General features: G+C 42.0%; 1 protein-coding gene across 1 annotated transcript in view; it reads left to right on the forward strand.

The window, feature by feature from the left end:
* Window positions 1-4,940: 4,940 nt before the first annotated feature.
* The window catches only part of LOC131877806 (uncharacterized), an 11,692-nt gene continuing 808 nt past the window's right edge, over window positions 4,941-15,824 (forward strand). The window contains exons 1-3 of the mRNA XM_059223609.1: window positions 4,941-5,694; window positions 12,785-12,915; window positions 15,185-15,388. Coding sequence (XP_059079592.1) covers window positions 5,411-5,694; window positions 12,785-12,915; window positions 15,185-15,388 — 619 coding nt within the window. The 5' untranslated portion in view covers window positions 4,941-5,410. The remainder of the gene's footprint in view (window positions 5,695-12,784; window positions 12,916-15,184; window positions 15,389-15,824) is intronic.

The following is a 15,824-nucleotide window of genomic DNA, read 5'->3' on the forward strand; positions in this document are numbered from 1 at the left end:
TTTACTTGATGATTAATCACACGGTTCAAGTCATTAATTAAGAAGAAAACAAGACAAGTCATACCGTTGTTGAGCATTAAGAGTACGTCAGGTGAAGTATTATTAGAGTAAACCAAGTTACTGTTAGGTAGTTGCTATTTCTTACTTTTGACTGTTTGCGGTTGATAGTAGCAACTCGGGAAAGCTCTTGCTTTTAAGATTTCTTTCTTGCGTTGCCAAAAAATGATGGTTGAACATACAAACTCTTCGTTCCGTTGCCGAAATTGAGGCTGAATATACGCTTTACCATGTTGCCAATAATGGCACATACCTATATGTCTCAACAATATCAATGACGTTCTCCTCTGTTTCTATCATAGATGAAAGATATCGGGTAAATAAAGCGAACCCGTCGATATGTTAGGAGGATAAAAAAACATTGATTGAACTACATTCTGTTGTATTCCTGCGACCATTAGTGCAATACTTTTCCATGTAAATACCCAGAGGCAAGACTCTCATTCTAAAAGTTTTGTTTCCGAACTTTCGATTTTCCTTTTCACATTTCCTGCTTGAATTATCTTTAATTTGATTGCCACAAAATGCAAACCAGTGAGAAAAACAGCTTTTTACTTTTCTCTTGAAAAGAAACGTACCTCTTATCGAAAACGAGAATGTAAAGCTTGACTCGATTACTAATGAAAAATCGGCTTTTCAGAAAATTAGCATTAGATAACCTCCACAAATGTATGACTATGATTATGTTTTGGTATAGATTTTCGACAACCACAAGGAATGATGATGCCTTATGTGGCTTTGATTTAACTATTGGTACGATTTTTCGTACTTTCCTGTCTTGTAACAATACATGCGTCCGTAAACTCGGTATCTGCTTTTCTGATGTGGGTGGAACCTTTACTCATGACCTATTCCATTATGGATTATCATCAAGGGTTGGGTGGGAAACACTCTGGCCATCTTAATTACTCTGAAGCAAAGTTGACTGGTACGTACGTACTATATACTGTAGGTTTGAGGGATGGTAGATCGGTCGGTTTGACGGTCGAACAGTTGATTCACGTCAGGGTTAATGAATAACAAGAAGAGCACACTGCAAATTGCGTACTTGAATTGCACTCTTAATGATGCATGAGAAATATAATGTGTTCGGCGGCTATATTTTCCAAGTCAAGCGATGACCCATTCAACCCACCGCAATCAAATGGAACCCATTTCTTCCAGTTTTCTAATGATTTCTATTTGGCTTGAGGTTAGGGTGCAAAACTGTGTTCGAGATACATCCTACTGGGAATGTGAGACAGACGGACAGACAACATTTGAGATGTCCAAACACAGATTGCAACTGGACCAAGGCTTTGTCCAGATTCACATTGTCAACGTGCCCCGCTCACCGATCACTTTTTGCACTCAGCAGAACATCCAATTACAAAACTTTAGGCTGACAAACGAACACGGAAAAGTGCATTGCAAAGGCTTTATTAGTCTACGAAAGGGAACGCCGAGTCTTTTAATCTTTTTAAGAACAACGCAAATTCAAACTCATCTGGATACCGTAAGATTTGGTACAATTGAATTCATTTGTTCCCGTGTCATTTCCAATGTGAAGATTGCGATATTTTTTGTCTCTTTTTTGCTCACTCTCAACTTCAAAATTGAAACCGTGTCATGCTTGATCTCAGGCATAATGTCGTGGTCTTTGTCTAGGATTCATGACTTGACTGAAGGCTTGATCCCATGATGCTGAAACAGCCACAAAACATATTATTGAGTCTTGGCCTTTCAAAATCAAAGAACAACGCTAGCAATGCTGGTGTGCCAGGGTGAATGAATTACGGTGACATTTTGTCCATTAATTTGCAAAAATGCCATTTAACGCAGCAAAATAAGATACAGTTCAATCTAATCACTCTAATGAAAACTCCATCAAATTTGATGAATACTAGTTTCATTTGAATTGTCCAATTGAGTCCGCTTACAATCCAACTTTTTGTGGCGTATTACCAAATGGGGGGAAAATCATGCAAATGTATCTTATTTTGGGAAGTAATGTAAGTTTCATCGATTAATTACATGGTTTTGCCGCCTCATATTGTGTTAGAGACGCTCGGTTCAGGATTGAAACGTTGTTCTCATCCTTTACACACAAAGCATTCCACATTTCGTGGACAGCCGGTGTTTTTATCCGCCTGTATGAGCAGTATGCTTTAGCTAGCTAGACCGGGGTTAGTGTCGTGACAATGGTGTCGTGCTCGAAAATTGTTGCAAAGCGGTTGAAGTAAGTTGAGCAGCACGCCAATTTGACGGACACAGTAAAACAAAAACGGCTCCAATCATTTGCCTCGTTCAATCCTGAAAGTTTCGAAATGAGGATTCAACGAGCCTAATGTACAATTTTGATATATCTGTTTATCCAGCAAACCTGTGTAAAAAAAATCTGGGGTCGATGTCCATCGGAATGAAAGCTAAAACCTTCGATAGCAAAAGGTAAAATGGAATTATTTGATTCGTGGGTGGGCCAATTTGAAAAATTGAGAGGTCATATTTCAAATGAGATCTTGAATGCCAGCCAAAGTGACTTGAATCCGAATTGATAACTTTTCCCATCCATGCATAGTATGGACGTTTGTATGTACTGTGAGTGAGTCGAGGCAAAAGTGGCCAGCAGTCTTTGAAGTTGAATTCCTCTTGAAATGAGAAAGTGCAAATACGATTCTGCTAAACGAATTCATGGATTTTTTTCTTTCATCCAAGACTGATCCGCCTGAGTATGTACTAGCGACTATTTTCAATAAGTGAGCACCAGATGACACACTATTTTCTGCCCAACCGAATTGTTGCCGACGGCTCTTCACAATGCTAAAACAGATAAGAATTCTTCAAGCACCGATAGAGCGAATTGACAATTGACAACTCCCCGTCAACGTAATCCTTGGCCAATTCAGGCCCCCAAAACAACAAGAAAACATATAAACAATGCTGCCCCACACACGGACAATGACGGCTGATGGGAGATCACGAGAGAAACCCGAAGCAGGGAGGGTTGAAATGAATGCAAATACAAATTTTCAGAATCGGGGAGGAAACGTTTGGCAGCATTCCGATTTCTTCTCAGCTCATGGAATTTGACAAACAGCGCGGTGTGAGGCCCAATAAGAATAATACACAGGCAGTGGGGCGCTCAAGTTTTCTTGTGTTGACCAAACCTTTTGATTATCCACTTCCATCTCATCACGTGCCCCCTAATCAACCCCCGCCCACCCTCAACTCTCTCGGCTCAACCCATCGATATATTGCCTTACCCACATTGTTGGGGTTGGTGTGTCTTGGATGCATGTATGCAAGGTACTTGTGGCGGGCCTCGTAAACTCAACAAATGCCGTTGTCATAAAATGCCCCTGTCTCAGGTCCAACAATGACGGCCAATCACTCATCTCCCTTAAGTTGAAGCCAGACCGGGAGCTTCTTTTTCCTCAAATTTCGTCTTTTGAACAAAGCTCAGTCCGGCATGAGGAATGATTCTCCAAAACATCGCCATTTTAAGCTGACTAGACATGAGAGAATAGTAACGAAGTGGTCGAAAAGACATTCGTATAATGGGAAGTCCAAATCTAAATTAATCATCCCTTCACCGCTCTGTCAGATCGTCCGATGGATGTGGCAAGTAAAAACGCTATGAGTTGTCAAACGTGATTGGGATGATGTGTCTTGAATTAATTTTCATCCTCTCCCTTAACAAGATTGGCCGCAACGAGGATGTGAATAGGGCAATTCTTGTTCGGTGGTTGGGTGGAGGACGAGAGGGTGTTCTGGTGGGATATTGAACCCTTCTTAAGGAGCATCGTGATTTTTTTTTCGAAAAGGGTCAAAATCGAGGAAAGGGGGAAGTTTTTTATTAGACACACTTCAACACTCCATTTAAGCGGCAGTTTCCAAGAAAACGTATCACCGGAAAATGGGATTTTTCAAACTCTAGACAACGTGTTAAGAACACACGGCTGCTGTAATAAAATATGGGCCAACAACGAAAACGAAAATTTAACGTTCCTACGCTTTTAAGAAATCCGACTTCTTACCTTAAAAACTGACATTGGAAAACATTTGAAATTGACATGACAATCATTTTATTTACATATTAGGCCTTCAAATTAGTATAAGCGATCCAGCTCTTTTTGGCAATAGAACAGGATGTATACAGTACTTGACGTTCTACGGCGATTGAATGAACACCGCTAATTACTCTTTTTAAAAGCTCCTTTAGCATAGTCACGAATTTCAGACCGGTGCCAATGGGATTGAACTTGAAATTAAGGGGCTACCTCATTCTTAAGCAAAAAGTCCAATCCAAAGCTACCTAAAATTTGCTTATCCCGACCAAAAAGACCATTTAAGCTTCAAAAATATTGAACGTGACCATATTATTAACAGCACAATTCAAAAGCCCAAAAAGAATAAAATCTGTAACATTTTCAACGGGACTCTGCACAGAAAATCATTGCTTATCGTAGAATCGGAAAAGATTCGGTCTAGACCTTCCCGATCAAAGCTCCAAAGTAGATTGGGGCATTCACAGCCACTTGATCTCGGTGATCCGTTCTGCCCACAAAAACCGTTCTTTTCCTGTGCTTTCGTTCTAGCCATGAACATTTTGTCGAGCTAATGCCGAGAAGAAAAAAATGGAAAAAGCCCTCTGCAATTTGCGCACATGCCTAACTACGAACCTAGGACTTGGGGAAACGGAGGAGTGTGCGTCGGTTTGTCCGCATTCTACGTAATCCTCATGCTCTTCGAACCGAGGGTCGATTGTACAGTGCACACAGTAGAGGGACGTGTACTACTATTACATACGTACGTATATGCGTGTGCCAGAGCTCGTGAAGAAGCCATCCATCCATGCCATTTGCGGTCCCACTCTGAATTGAACGTGCGTAGTCGAACGCACAACCGATCGACTCACTACGGGAAGCACAAGACGGGGAAAATAATCCGAGGCCTGAGAAGTCTCGAGCAGAGCTTGGTAATCGTGGGTTAGTTCATTTGGTAAACAGTGCGAGAGTAGATCTCGAAGTTTTCTGCTGTCGTCTTCTCGTGGGAAGAAGTTTTGATATACCCAAAATTGGAAGGGTTACACCCAAAAATGGATTTCGTCTCAGCAACGAGCTATGGCCAAAGAGGGTGTTCATTGTAGAAGCCCGGTTTTTTGCTGACTAATTGCGAGCAATCGAGCGAATTCTCTGGAAAGTGGAGATACCAGCGACTTAGGTCCTATTTTTGGACTTGCTTGACCATTTTGGAACAGGTTTGGACGCGGAGAATTTCGTGACATTGTCCCTAAACCAGGGATTTGTTAAACAATAACCAGAACAACAACCAAAACCTACTCATAAATAAAGGCGGAGCCATCCTGACCAGTATGGTTTATTTGAAGACACTATTGGGCTTGGTCCTGATTTCCCTCACAATGACAGTGCAAGCTACGGATAACACTCAGGATAACCATCACCGTCACAATCATCATCATCATCACAATAATAATAATAATGGTCATAATCGCCGACCTCGACACAATCGGAGATCATCCTCGTCGCATATGTTTGATCTCAGCCACACATTCGTTATGGATCGAATGCCTTTGGCTCGAGGTGGCATTCCTCTGGAAATGAGTGTGGAAACCCAAGACGAGGGATATGGAGCCAGGTAAGATCGTGTTTTCAATCTTTACAATGGAGATCGATTCGGGGCAAGATGTTAAGAGGTCAACTCTTTGGCATCTGCGAGCTGCACTTGTTTTCTTGACTCTCTCGTTCTCTCGATACAATGGAACCTGTTTGATGGGGACCCCCTTTCCATCTAATCAGTAATCACAATACAGAGATCAATGTGTCTCCAGCAATTTGCAACCAATCTATCTCTTCTCTCTTTTACTAATTTTATGACTCTGTTTTTTTGTGTGTACGGTGGCACTTTGGTAAATGAGATGTCCAAAATTCCAAGGCTCTCCCCAGAATGGGAGACCGCCAAGTTTAACTGAGCTTATCTGAATTTTTTCTGTCACCTTTCGCCATAAAACAGCGGGAATGACTTCAACTTGAAATGAAACCGACAAATGAGGGGACTACATTTCCACTCGGGTGACTCCCACCAAAAGCGAATTAAGCCCGAGGTTTTACGTCCCTTTGACATGGGGATAAAAACAGTACATGCTAAATCAAGGCGTATTTGAACCCTTCCCAAATTCTTGAGCAAAACAACCAGTTTTTTGGCGTCATGTAAATGATTATGTTGTGCAGTGTAATGTGCATACGCACCAATCAGCAACTCAATGAATTGACATATAGAAAAATGTTCCTATTTTACTCTTGTCACCTTTTTACGGTAGCGCAAGGTCATCAGTTTTAAGCTTTCAAAAATACTTACATGAACCAAGCTTCATTTGACAACAGAGCTGACAGACATATTGGCACTGTCTTTGAAAGGAACTCAATTCAATTTGAAATCGTGCCAACAGCTTAAAATAGAACCAAGTATGGAGAAACACTTTTTTTCGATTAGAATCTTGGCTAAAAGCGAAGCACGTCCGTTTTTTAATCTTGTCATGGCCAATATAAAGTGGTGAGCAATCGTCCCTCTCAATGTATGATTTGACGTGACAAAAGAAAAATCGCCCCATTTAAAACATTTTATGAATGACTAGTCCAGATGACTGGCATATAATAAGATTTTTAAGTGTGATAGTCTAAGTACTAAAAGAGGAACTGTACGAGTATAACTGATGTTCATCTGGTAGATCAATTGAAAATTGAACTGTCTTTGCTGGATGCAGCATATCTTGCAAGTGAGTGTTCAGCAAATATGATTTGTTACATAAGTCCCTGGGATGATTTGCATTTTGTTGCGGGTCGAGTATGAGGATTTCTAGGCAGAGATTAGATCTCAGCATGGATGATCAGACCAAGATAGATACTCTGGGAATGGATATGTTGACTTAAGCTGCACTGAGGATAACACTCTTGGTGAACATCAAAATGATGGGCAAATCACAAGGATCAGATCTGTCGAGACCATTTCACACACACTTTCTTGTCATCGTTTCTTGCCAATCTTAATCTAAAACATTCGGCCTCAGCTCTTGATTCATTGGCCGATGGTCTTTCGCTATCATATCCTATTCAAAAACCATCCAAAGGTGAACAGCTTCCGTATCATTCATCCGAGCATTCAACAATGAGTCCACAAATCACAATGGCGATAACTCACTGGATGATAAGCGAAGGAGCATCTCACTTGGCCATGATATGCATGGAAAGATGACTCCTCGTCGCAATCTGGTAGTGGAAGATCCAAATAATTGATCAAAGGGGAATCTCATTGGTCGTGACGCGAAAACCGAGTGTGGTATAAACAGTAAATCCATGATGACTTGATGAGTTGGTATCGAAACTCTTTTCATGAAGCAGCCTATTTGGTTCACCGGTTAAGACTGTTCTATCTTGGCCTTTGCCAGCGGAAGGTGAAGAGGAAACGAACAGAGGAGCGAAGGTGTGAAATCCCATAAATCAACACCTTCTTCGACAAAAAAATTACCCAAACGTGGTTGAGAATGCTTTCATACGTGTATCTACTGTATATACGTACTCAATACCCTCCTAGATAGCACATAGACACCCTGCTTTGGGGCCGAGTAGGGGAAGTCGGTGAAAACATTTATGAAGTCATAATAATGCTGTCCTGCATTACCACATGCACGCACATCGACTGTACGAGTATATGCTGCACTGCACTATGTACCTACATGAAAATGAACGGTTAGACTTCAGGGAGGAAGGAAGACTTGTCTTCATTACCAGCATGATCGCAAGAATTGAGCATCATCCGTTCAAACCGAACGAGATTCGGAGCTCCAACAACGTCGACGGCGAGACCTACTTGCATGCTCCTCCGAGATTTTTGTTTAGAGAGATAACAAATCTGTCTCGCACCCGGTATCATTGGGTCGTAGTTATCCCAACCGTAATAGTGGCTTGAAATTACATTCATTTATGGAGGTCGTTATAGGGTGCATGCTGAGGGCTCGATCTCGCCATGGAGATCCAAATGACCACTTCTGATCAAGATTGTTGAGGTTCTCGGAAATCCCTATTTGTCCACCTTTTCACACCAGAAAGAAACGATCCTGTTCATTAGATAGGATTTGCGAAGATCGTATCCACTATCTAGTATCTCCTAATTTGCCGTACCTGGTAATAGCCTTCAAAATATTTCCACAAACTCGAACGAGCTCGAGTGATATTGGATTATTGCAGTGAACGGCCAGCGGAAGTGGGCCGCTTTGCGGTTGGGCCGTCCATGGGTGTTGGGTTGCCCAGGGATCGTTGGGGGATGAAATGGATGCAATTCCGTCGAAATTCATTATCATCCATCAATAATGCTTTGACAGGCAAGTTCGATGTCGGAATGTCACGCGCACTCAAAATATGAGACGCAGAAAGGTCGTCAGGATTGAAAGCGAAAATCGTGAAATCGAGATGTTCTACCTACTCGCCACCGACAACCTCGAAAAGAAAGAAGTCATGCTCGACAGGTCGAACCTAGCACCTCGTTTTGCGTGGATATTGGATACAGACATGCACTCACTCTATGTATTCATACTTGCGTATTTTGGCCATACTAACCAAGATCGTTGCATATTGGATCATAGGGAAGGCCTTGAGAAGGCGTTCGTTCATCTTGCTTCCATGCAGGGAGCCTACTACGAATGAGATCTGAGCTTCGTCGAAACAGCGTCTTGATTTATTTCGAGGCTGTTGTTTGCAATGCATCTTCTCAAGCGGTCTCTTGAGTCTTGTTATCCTGGAAATGCATCCTCATTTGTTAGTCTACGGATATGATCTAAGTGTCACCCTGGCCAAAGACCTCACACTCCGCCGCCTTGCATCGCCAAAGCACCAAACAGTGAACCATGTTTGGGGAGCACGGAAATCACTCAAGAAAGCCTCGTACTCGATTTTGCACGCCCTCAACTTGGCTACTGAGCTCTTGACTTAATGAAATTGCCCGAAGACAGCCGCCAAGGAAGGTGGGGATTGTGGTACGGCGATTGTTCCAGAGTCGGAGGAGAGTTGGGAGTACTTAGAATTGGTGGTGCCGCTCTTTAACTGTCTTGATGTGCTTTTTGCGTGTCGTCATCCCACTATCAAGCAACAAATGTAAGCACACGGGATCGTACTCGTACATTGATCAAGGGCCCTTCACCGAATCTTGTGCACAAGCAGGCACCCCTTGCACTTCGTGTTTGCTAAGGAGGCAAAGTCGGCTGAGGCTTTTATGAGCTTTCGATTGATAGATGACTTTTTTCTAGCGGTCCTAGTTCCGAGGGGAGAACCGTCCTCGTTCCAATTCTTTGGTCGTTCTGAGGAGACCGAGAGGCGTGATTCCAAGGTAGACATTATCCCTCCAGACATTGACACCCAAAAAACGAGCTAATGTCCCTTTAGCCTTCGTTTAGCTTTTCTACGTCTGATTTATATGAATGAGAGCAACACACTCGCAAGGTTTTCACTACTTGAGGGTATTTAGAAAATCTGTTGGTTCATGCGAACATTCACAACGGAACCTTTCGAATAAGAATATTAAGAATGCGATGAATTGAAAATTCCTTGAAATTTAGAAAACATATTGCTTTGAAACAAGGGAGAATTGAAAGTAGAATAGCAACGTAGCTTTTTTGCCCCGCATTGATTCGTTCATTCCTCCACACTCTCGAGATGAATGAAGAAGATAATCTCACAGCATGACCAAATAGGTTTACGTTTTCCAAAGAATTGTTAGAAAAACATTGACATTGCCTTATTTAGCCTCGTCCATGGAGTGGACATTCTCTTTTTTTTTTACAAACATGAGAGTCCATGATTTGTTGGCGGAATGATTTGTTCTCTTTCCTCATCCTCAACCCAATCCCCGTAAAAGAAGATCTTTCCGAAGTGGTTTCAAAACATGACACACCCTTTAATTGAAGATGTTTCTCAGTGGCCAGTTTGTAAAGTTAGTCCTCAATGTATTGTACGTTTATGAGTACCATTCCCAAGTGCAGCTTCTTGAGAGATCTTAGTAATGGCTCATCCACTTCTTCTCAAATGATATCATCATCTATGGAGTCTGGACTCCTCAGCTGAAAACTATTCTTGTGGTAGTGCTCCCATGCATAGAACAATTTACTATTGACAAACTCTGCGTAATGATGATGGTTTGGGTAAAGAGAAATATAAGCTCCGTATGGTTGGTTATGATGGCTTACTCTGGACTGTTCACTTCATTCCATCCATCCATCTATCTAACCATTCATCCATCTTGGAACGTCTACGTAGGGCATGGCCCATCATTGTTTTGTTGTTTGTGCACTTTTCTTTACATACCGCTACACACCGAGGATGAATTTGATTATTTGATTATTGGGCTGAACTTTACGCGACTTTTGAGATAATGATAGGTGCTATCCCAGGATACAGAGGTTTATAGCTGGCTTACATCTATTACAATCGTCAACGAGCAGAGGTCAATCAAAATGTCATGATTTTGGCATTCTATTTGAAACACAAAGCTCCCTATCGCACGATATCGAAACTTTTTTGTAGTATCTAAAATTTCAATTTAGTTTTTATTGACCAACTCTCTCTGAATGTGCCGAGATATTATGAGCGAAGATATTTTAAACCTCTTCTAAATTGAGCAAAATCATTTGCATGAACTTCACATGTTCTTCAGAATAGCTTCTGTCGTTTTTTTTTGTCATTGCAATTGAGTAAGCAAACTTTAGGACGAAGCCTGGAAATTCAACGGAACAAATCATTATTTTGTCTTTCAAGCAATAATTGTGGTCTCGTAGTCAACTCATATCTTCGGTCCTACGGCTGACGCTTTGGCTTTAAGCCAGTTATGTTATCCATTCTATCAATCAATGTAGCTAAAATCTCGCCTCTCAAAGTTCAGAAAGAAAGAAACCAATATGATTGTTCCGTAAATCCCACAACGTAGAATGGCGAAGCTGGAACTGCAGGTCATATGTGGAGATCCAACAATTGGTCTCTAATGAAAAAAGGCTCTCAAACCTCATTTTGCTCATATATCAGCTGTCATCAATGTCTCATAACTTTTGACGGTTCATTAGGCGTGTTGGATGAAAAAGAGCGTCTTCTTGGTCACAACACACTCCCTTTCTCTATCCTATCGGTTGAGCTACGTGTAAGTGATGGTGGTAATCCAAAGTAGTGGAACAAATTTGAGGACGTCTAAAGAGGATATTTGCCAACAAATGTGCCGTTACGGCTCAACATCACTTCTATCAAACAGTAGCTCAAGCGTTCTAATCTCGACACAAAGCGATCGGGTTGAATGTTACAATAAGCGAGAAGGAGCAAGAGGAGGCTGGAAAATGATCCCAACACGGTCCATCTGTCGGATGTCACATAACTTTCAAGCGGCGAACTCGGAGGTCGTCTTTGAAGTCATTATTGGCTCACGTCACCATAACTTCATGTTCCAACGTCAAAACAGGGTTTTGACTGGTCGGTGCCAAGTATTGTGGGTAGAATAACTGACTGACTGGCGAACTCATCAAACTGCGGACCAACACAAACTTGCCCGGCACGTAAAATGAAGATGGAAGTGGATTGTATGCACTTTCGTGTTGACAATTAGGGAACAAACAGAGCAAACTCGTTGACTTGATCCAGTCATGAAAATGAGCGTGATCCATCCATCTATTGTCTGGAAACTAATCCGAGAGAATAAACAGCCTTGATTAGTTGTCTAACAAGATCAACATCAACATCACTTATTCTTTAATGCGGGATGAGAGCGATTCTAAAGAATTAGTTCTTTCAAACGAAAGAAGTAAACATGAAAGTTGAATATTGGATTAGATGTTGTTACTGCACTTGGAATCGCTCTAGACACATTCTTATTTTGAAGAGGTGGTTAGTTCAATTCCGATCCCACCCAAAAAATACGAACATATTTCTTGAGCTTGAAGTGGGATGAAACCAGACAAGCAAGCATTGCCTACTTGTATGGAACTCATAATGGTGTCAGGTTGGAGCTATGATTTTGAATTGATGTCCAAATAAATGGGCGGAAGTGACCTCGTGTGTTAATGATGAAGCCGAGAGCATTCAAGTGGTCGAAAATTTCTTACGTACATAGTGCAATCTCAAATCTACCCTGAGTGTGAGTTGGACTTCCTATTTGGATACACTCACATAACGGAATAACTCCTGCGGATGCCCTATTATACCAGTAAATAATGGGTCAACATGTGTGCTTGACCGAACTCGCCTGTGTACCAAAATAGAGTTGTGGACAAATGAGCTTATCTGAGAACCACACAATCGTTTAGAAACGATCTAGTTGAGGTGTGGTCCAGGACAATTAGTGACTTCTTTTTGGCTAGCTACAAACAGAAAGCCTCCAATAACTCTTTCATAAGAGACCATCCCGCATTCCAAAAAAAAAAGTCAAAGCAGTAACGCAACCACTTGTTGAATGGCTAGATAGAGACAAAGATTTGAGACTGGCCAGACATTTCAGTTGGTGTTTATTGACCGTTTGCATTTTGTCTCTTGACAAACTTTTTGTACTTCATTCCCAACGGTTCCTCCCCGGTACTTTTGGCCACTCCTTAAAAATGCCAAGTTTTTAGTGTTCATGAGTAAAAGTTTATACTCTGAAATACTATGTGGCAATTCAAAGCCAAATCGCATTTGATAATGGCTCTTTACCTCTTCCTTTTTAGGTCCGAATATTTCGAGTTTTGTATGGACGAACGTTTGGGTACTCACATCAATGCTCCGAAGATGTATCATCACATCAATGGCTCGTTTTCAACCGATCACATTCCATTGGAGCGGCTTATTAATGTCCCAGGTGCGTATCATAATTGTGAAGGTGGGGGCTTCTTTTCTCAGTGTCAGTGATCTTTCTCGTCGAAGTGAGTGGGTTTAATTCTTGAGGGCGACTACATTTTGCTCAGGTTGTTTCATAGGTAGTACATGTAATGTAAATATGAATAGAGTACGATGTGCATATGTGAAAAGCTCATCGTGGGGAAGAGGTTAATTAGCGGAACCTTCTCAAATTCCTGAAGAGTTTTGTCACGCTTCGAGCAATTCCCAAGAATGGACCGTCAGAGATCTGCTGCACTCGATGTAAAGCTGTCCTCCTTAATACCACCACCAAGGCTAGTTAGTTCTCTCGTTGCATGGTTCAGACCATTTCAATTGGAAATATATAGCTTGTCCGACGGAGTGTTTGACACTATGGCCATGGATAGCCCTACTTCTGGAAACTCGCTAGCCGATGTTCTTGTTGGGTGCAAAACTTACGTTCTACTTAGTGTGCCAATAATCGGTTTTCCAGCGCCTTTCCAAGAGCCCCTTGTTAACTCGAAAGCAAAGTTCATCTTTATTTCATTCATCTGGAGGAACCCATGAATATTTTCTGAATCGTCCAATCATAGAGCATTACCCAAATGGACCATGATGTGGTGTTATGCTATCGGTCTCGTCAAGAAGGACCTGTCATGGGTGGGCATTCAATACTGTCCTCTTCGATGGCATGGACTGGGCAAATGACTATACAGTGGAGGGCTTCCCAACTAGGCAACTTTGTGCGTAGTCGCTCCTCATCAAGTGTTCAAAAGAAATACCGCTTTCTTTCGCAGTATGACGTGCAATTCAAATGACTTTTTTCCTTCTCCTCTCCACGAATCTTGGTGGATCTACATGGCGTGGTACGCCCTCAGAATTATGGCACAAAAGATGTCCATGAGTGTTGGATAACAAGCGTAACTTGATAACAATGCAGGGCTCATGATTTGATTGACTTCTGCATTTGTCTCTGTCATTCAACTATGCCCTTTCACACTCAATAGAAAACGGACCAGAGAAGCCATTCTTTGCCAGGGCGTAACGACGCTCATTGGCTATGCATTTCCTCTGGACACTTTTGGGTAGAACAAGCAATCTTAATAGAGTCGACTTGAGCGAACATTGATCGTCTGATCCTGCCCGCTGGGATGGATTTTGACACGCTAAAACATCATGACAGGCAAAGGGCATTATTCATCAGATACTATATCAACAAATGGGAAGAAAATGAGCTCGAGCTAGCCGTTGGCACTTTAGCCTAAAGTCAACAGGATCTTTTTTTAATTTCCCTCTTGGCTCGTCCGGCCAATCATTAGATGAGATTGAATAGCCATTAATTTTCCTTTGAGTAGACATGACCGATCTCGTACATCCGCCTTGGCCGAACAGCAGGATGAGATTGAATAGCCATTAATTTTCCTTTGAGTAGACATGACCGATCTCTTCACCGGGCCTCGCTATGCACCTTGCCCACGAATCTGGCAGCTATTGAAATCTTACGAGGTAAAATGATCGCTTTATCGCAATCTAGCTCTCTTTCACCCAAGTGAAGACTCGTTTTGTACATCGAACCAATCCAAGCACCGACAATATTTTCACGATAACCAGCGGCGAGCAGCCCGTCTGGAATGAAATGGTTGACTCTCTCAAATGATGCGTGGGTTTGATAAGCAAATTGCAACCCCTAGTTCTCCTCCCCGGGAACACGTGTCTAATCGTGACAGTTCATCTTAAAAGCTGGACTCTGTCAGAGTTCCAACTCGTTCAACAGAGGTCACACGCAAATCCACCTGTCCTTTCATCATCAACCGGGTTGTCCGTCATCACTTGATTATCGGCCCAAGTCATACCCCCTCCCTGTTTCGCATCACAGATCAATCTAGTAGATGTTGTTGTTATGGTTGAAAAAGTAATGGTTCGGTAGTACACCATGATGTACGACAATAAATTTAGTCCCATGGTTGACAGGGTTCTGAACAAGATTACCGACAAACCTTTTCCACCCGTCAATTAAAAGCCAATTCTGGGTTGGAACCAAATAATGTCATAATTCAGTCATCTGATCATATTAATGAGCATACGCACCTAAAGCATCGGGATTTAATTCAGGGTTAGACCGTTGTTGCCCTCGTCTCTAAGTACACATGCAGAACTCTTGATTCGGACGAAAATGATTTATGACCATTTCGGCACGGGGGACTAAATTGATTTTCTTTTGTTCTCCCCACTTCCATCTCTGTAATGTCAGCCTATGCTCTTTTTTGCAGCCGTTGTCATCGATTTATTGGATCGATTTGGCCAAGATCACAGCCGAATGCTCACATTGGACCACTTGCGAAAATGGGAGGAGAAACATGGACAGATTCCACACGGCTCGTACGTCATCTTGAGAACAGGATGGTCTGATTTCTTTCGAGAAACTGACCAATTTCTCGGCAACTTCCAAGACCAGAACAGACAAGTCTATCCAGGTATTTTTAAGCTCACACGTTTTTGGGTGGATTTTAAACTCCGACTTGGGACGATTGGATAGGTGCTTGTCTATGAGAGGATAGATTGTGGTTGATTGATCCTCTGATGTTCTAAGTCGACACAATCTTTTCTGGAAACAGTAGAACCTTGGAGTGTTCTAGTGCCCAACGCATCGCTCATGCCCAGGTAGATTTACGGGGGAAAGAAGTAAATTGAGCGTGGTGGGACTCCACCCAAAATTCACAAATATACATTCGAATGGCCTGGAGGGTATGTGCTTGCCTGCCGAATTCAGAAGTTCTCATTAACAAATAAGATACCGTCATGTATTAGTCTGTACTCAGACAAATCACGGTATCGCCCTTTGTTTGTGTTGATACAAAACTTGCTCCCCACCTGAATATTTTCAACTACCTCAGACTTTGCTCCCCCCCC

This window comes from Tigriopus californicus, chromosome 1 (genome assembly GCF_007210705.1).
Source record: "Tigriopus californicus strain San Diego chromosome 1, Tcal_SD_v2.1, whole genome shotgun sequence".
Lineage (NCBI taxonomy): Eukaryota > Metazoa > Arthropoda > Copepoda > Harpacticoida > Harpacticidae > Tigriopus > Tigriopus californicus.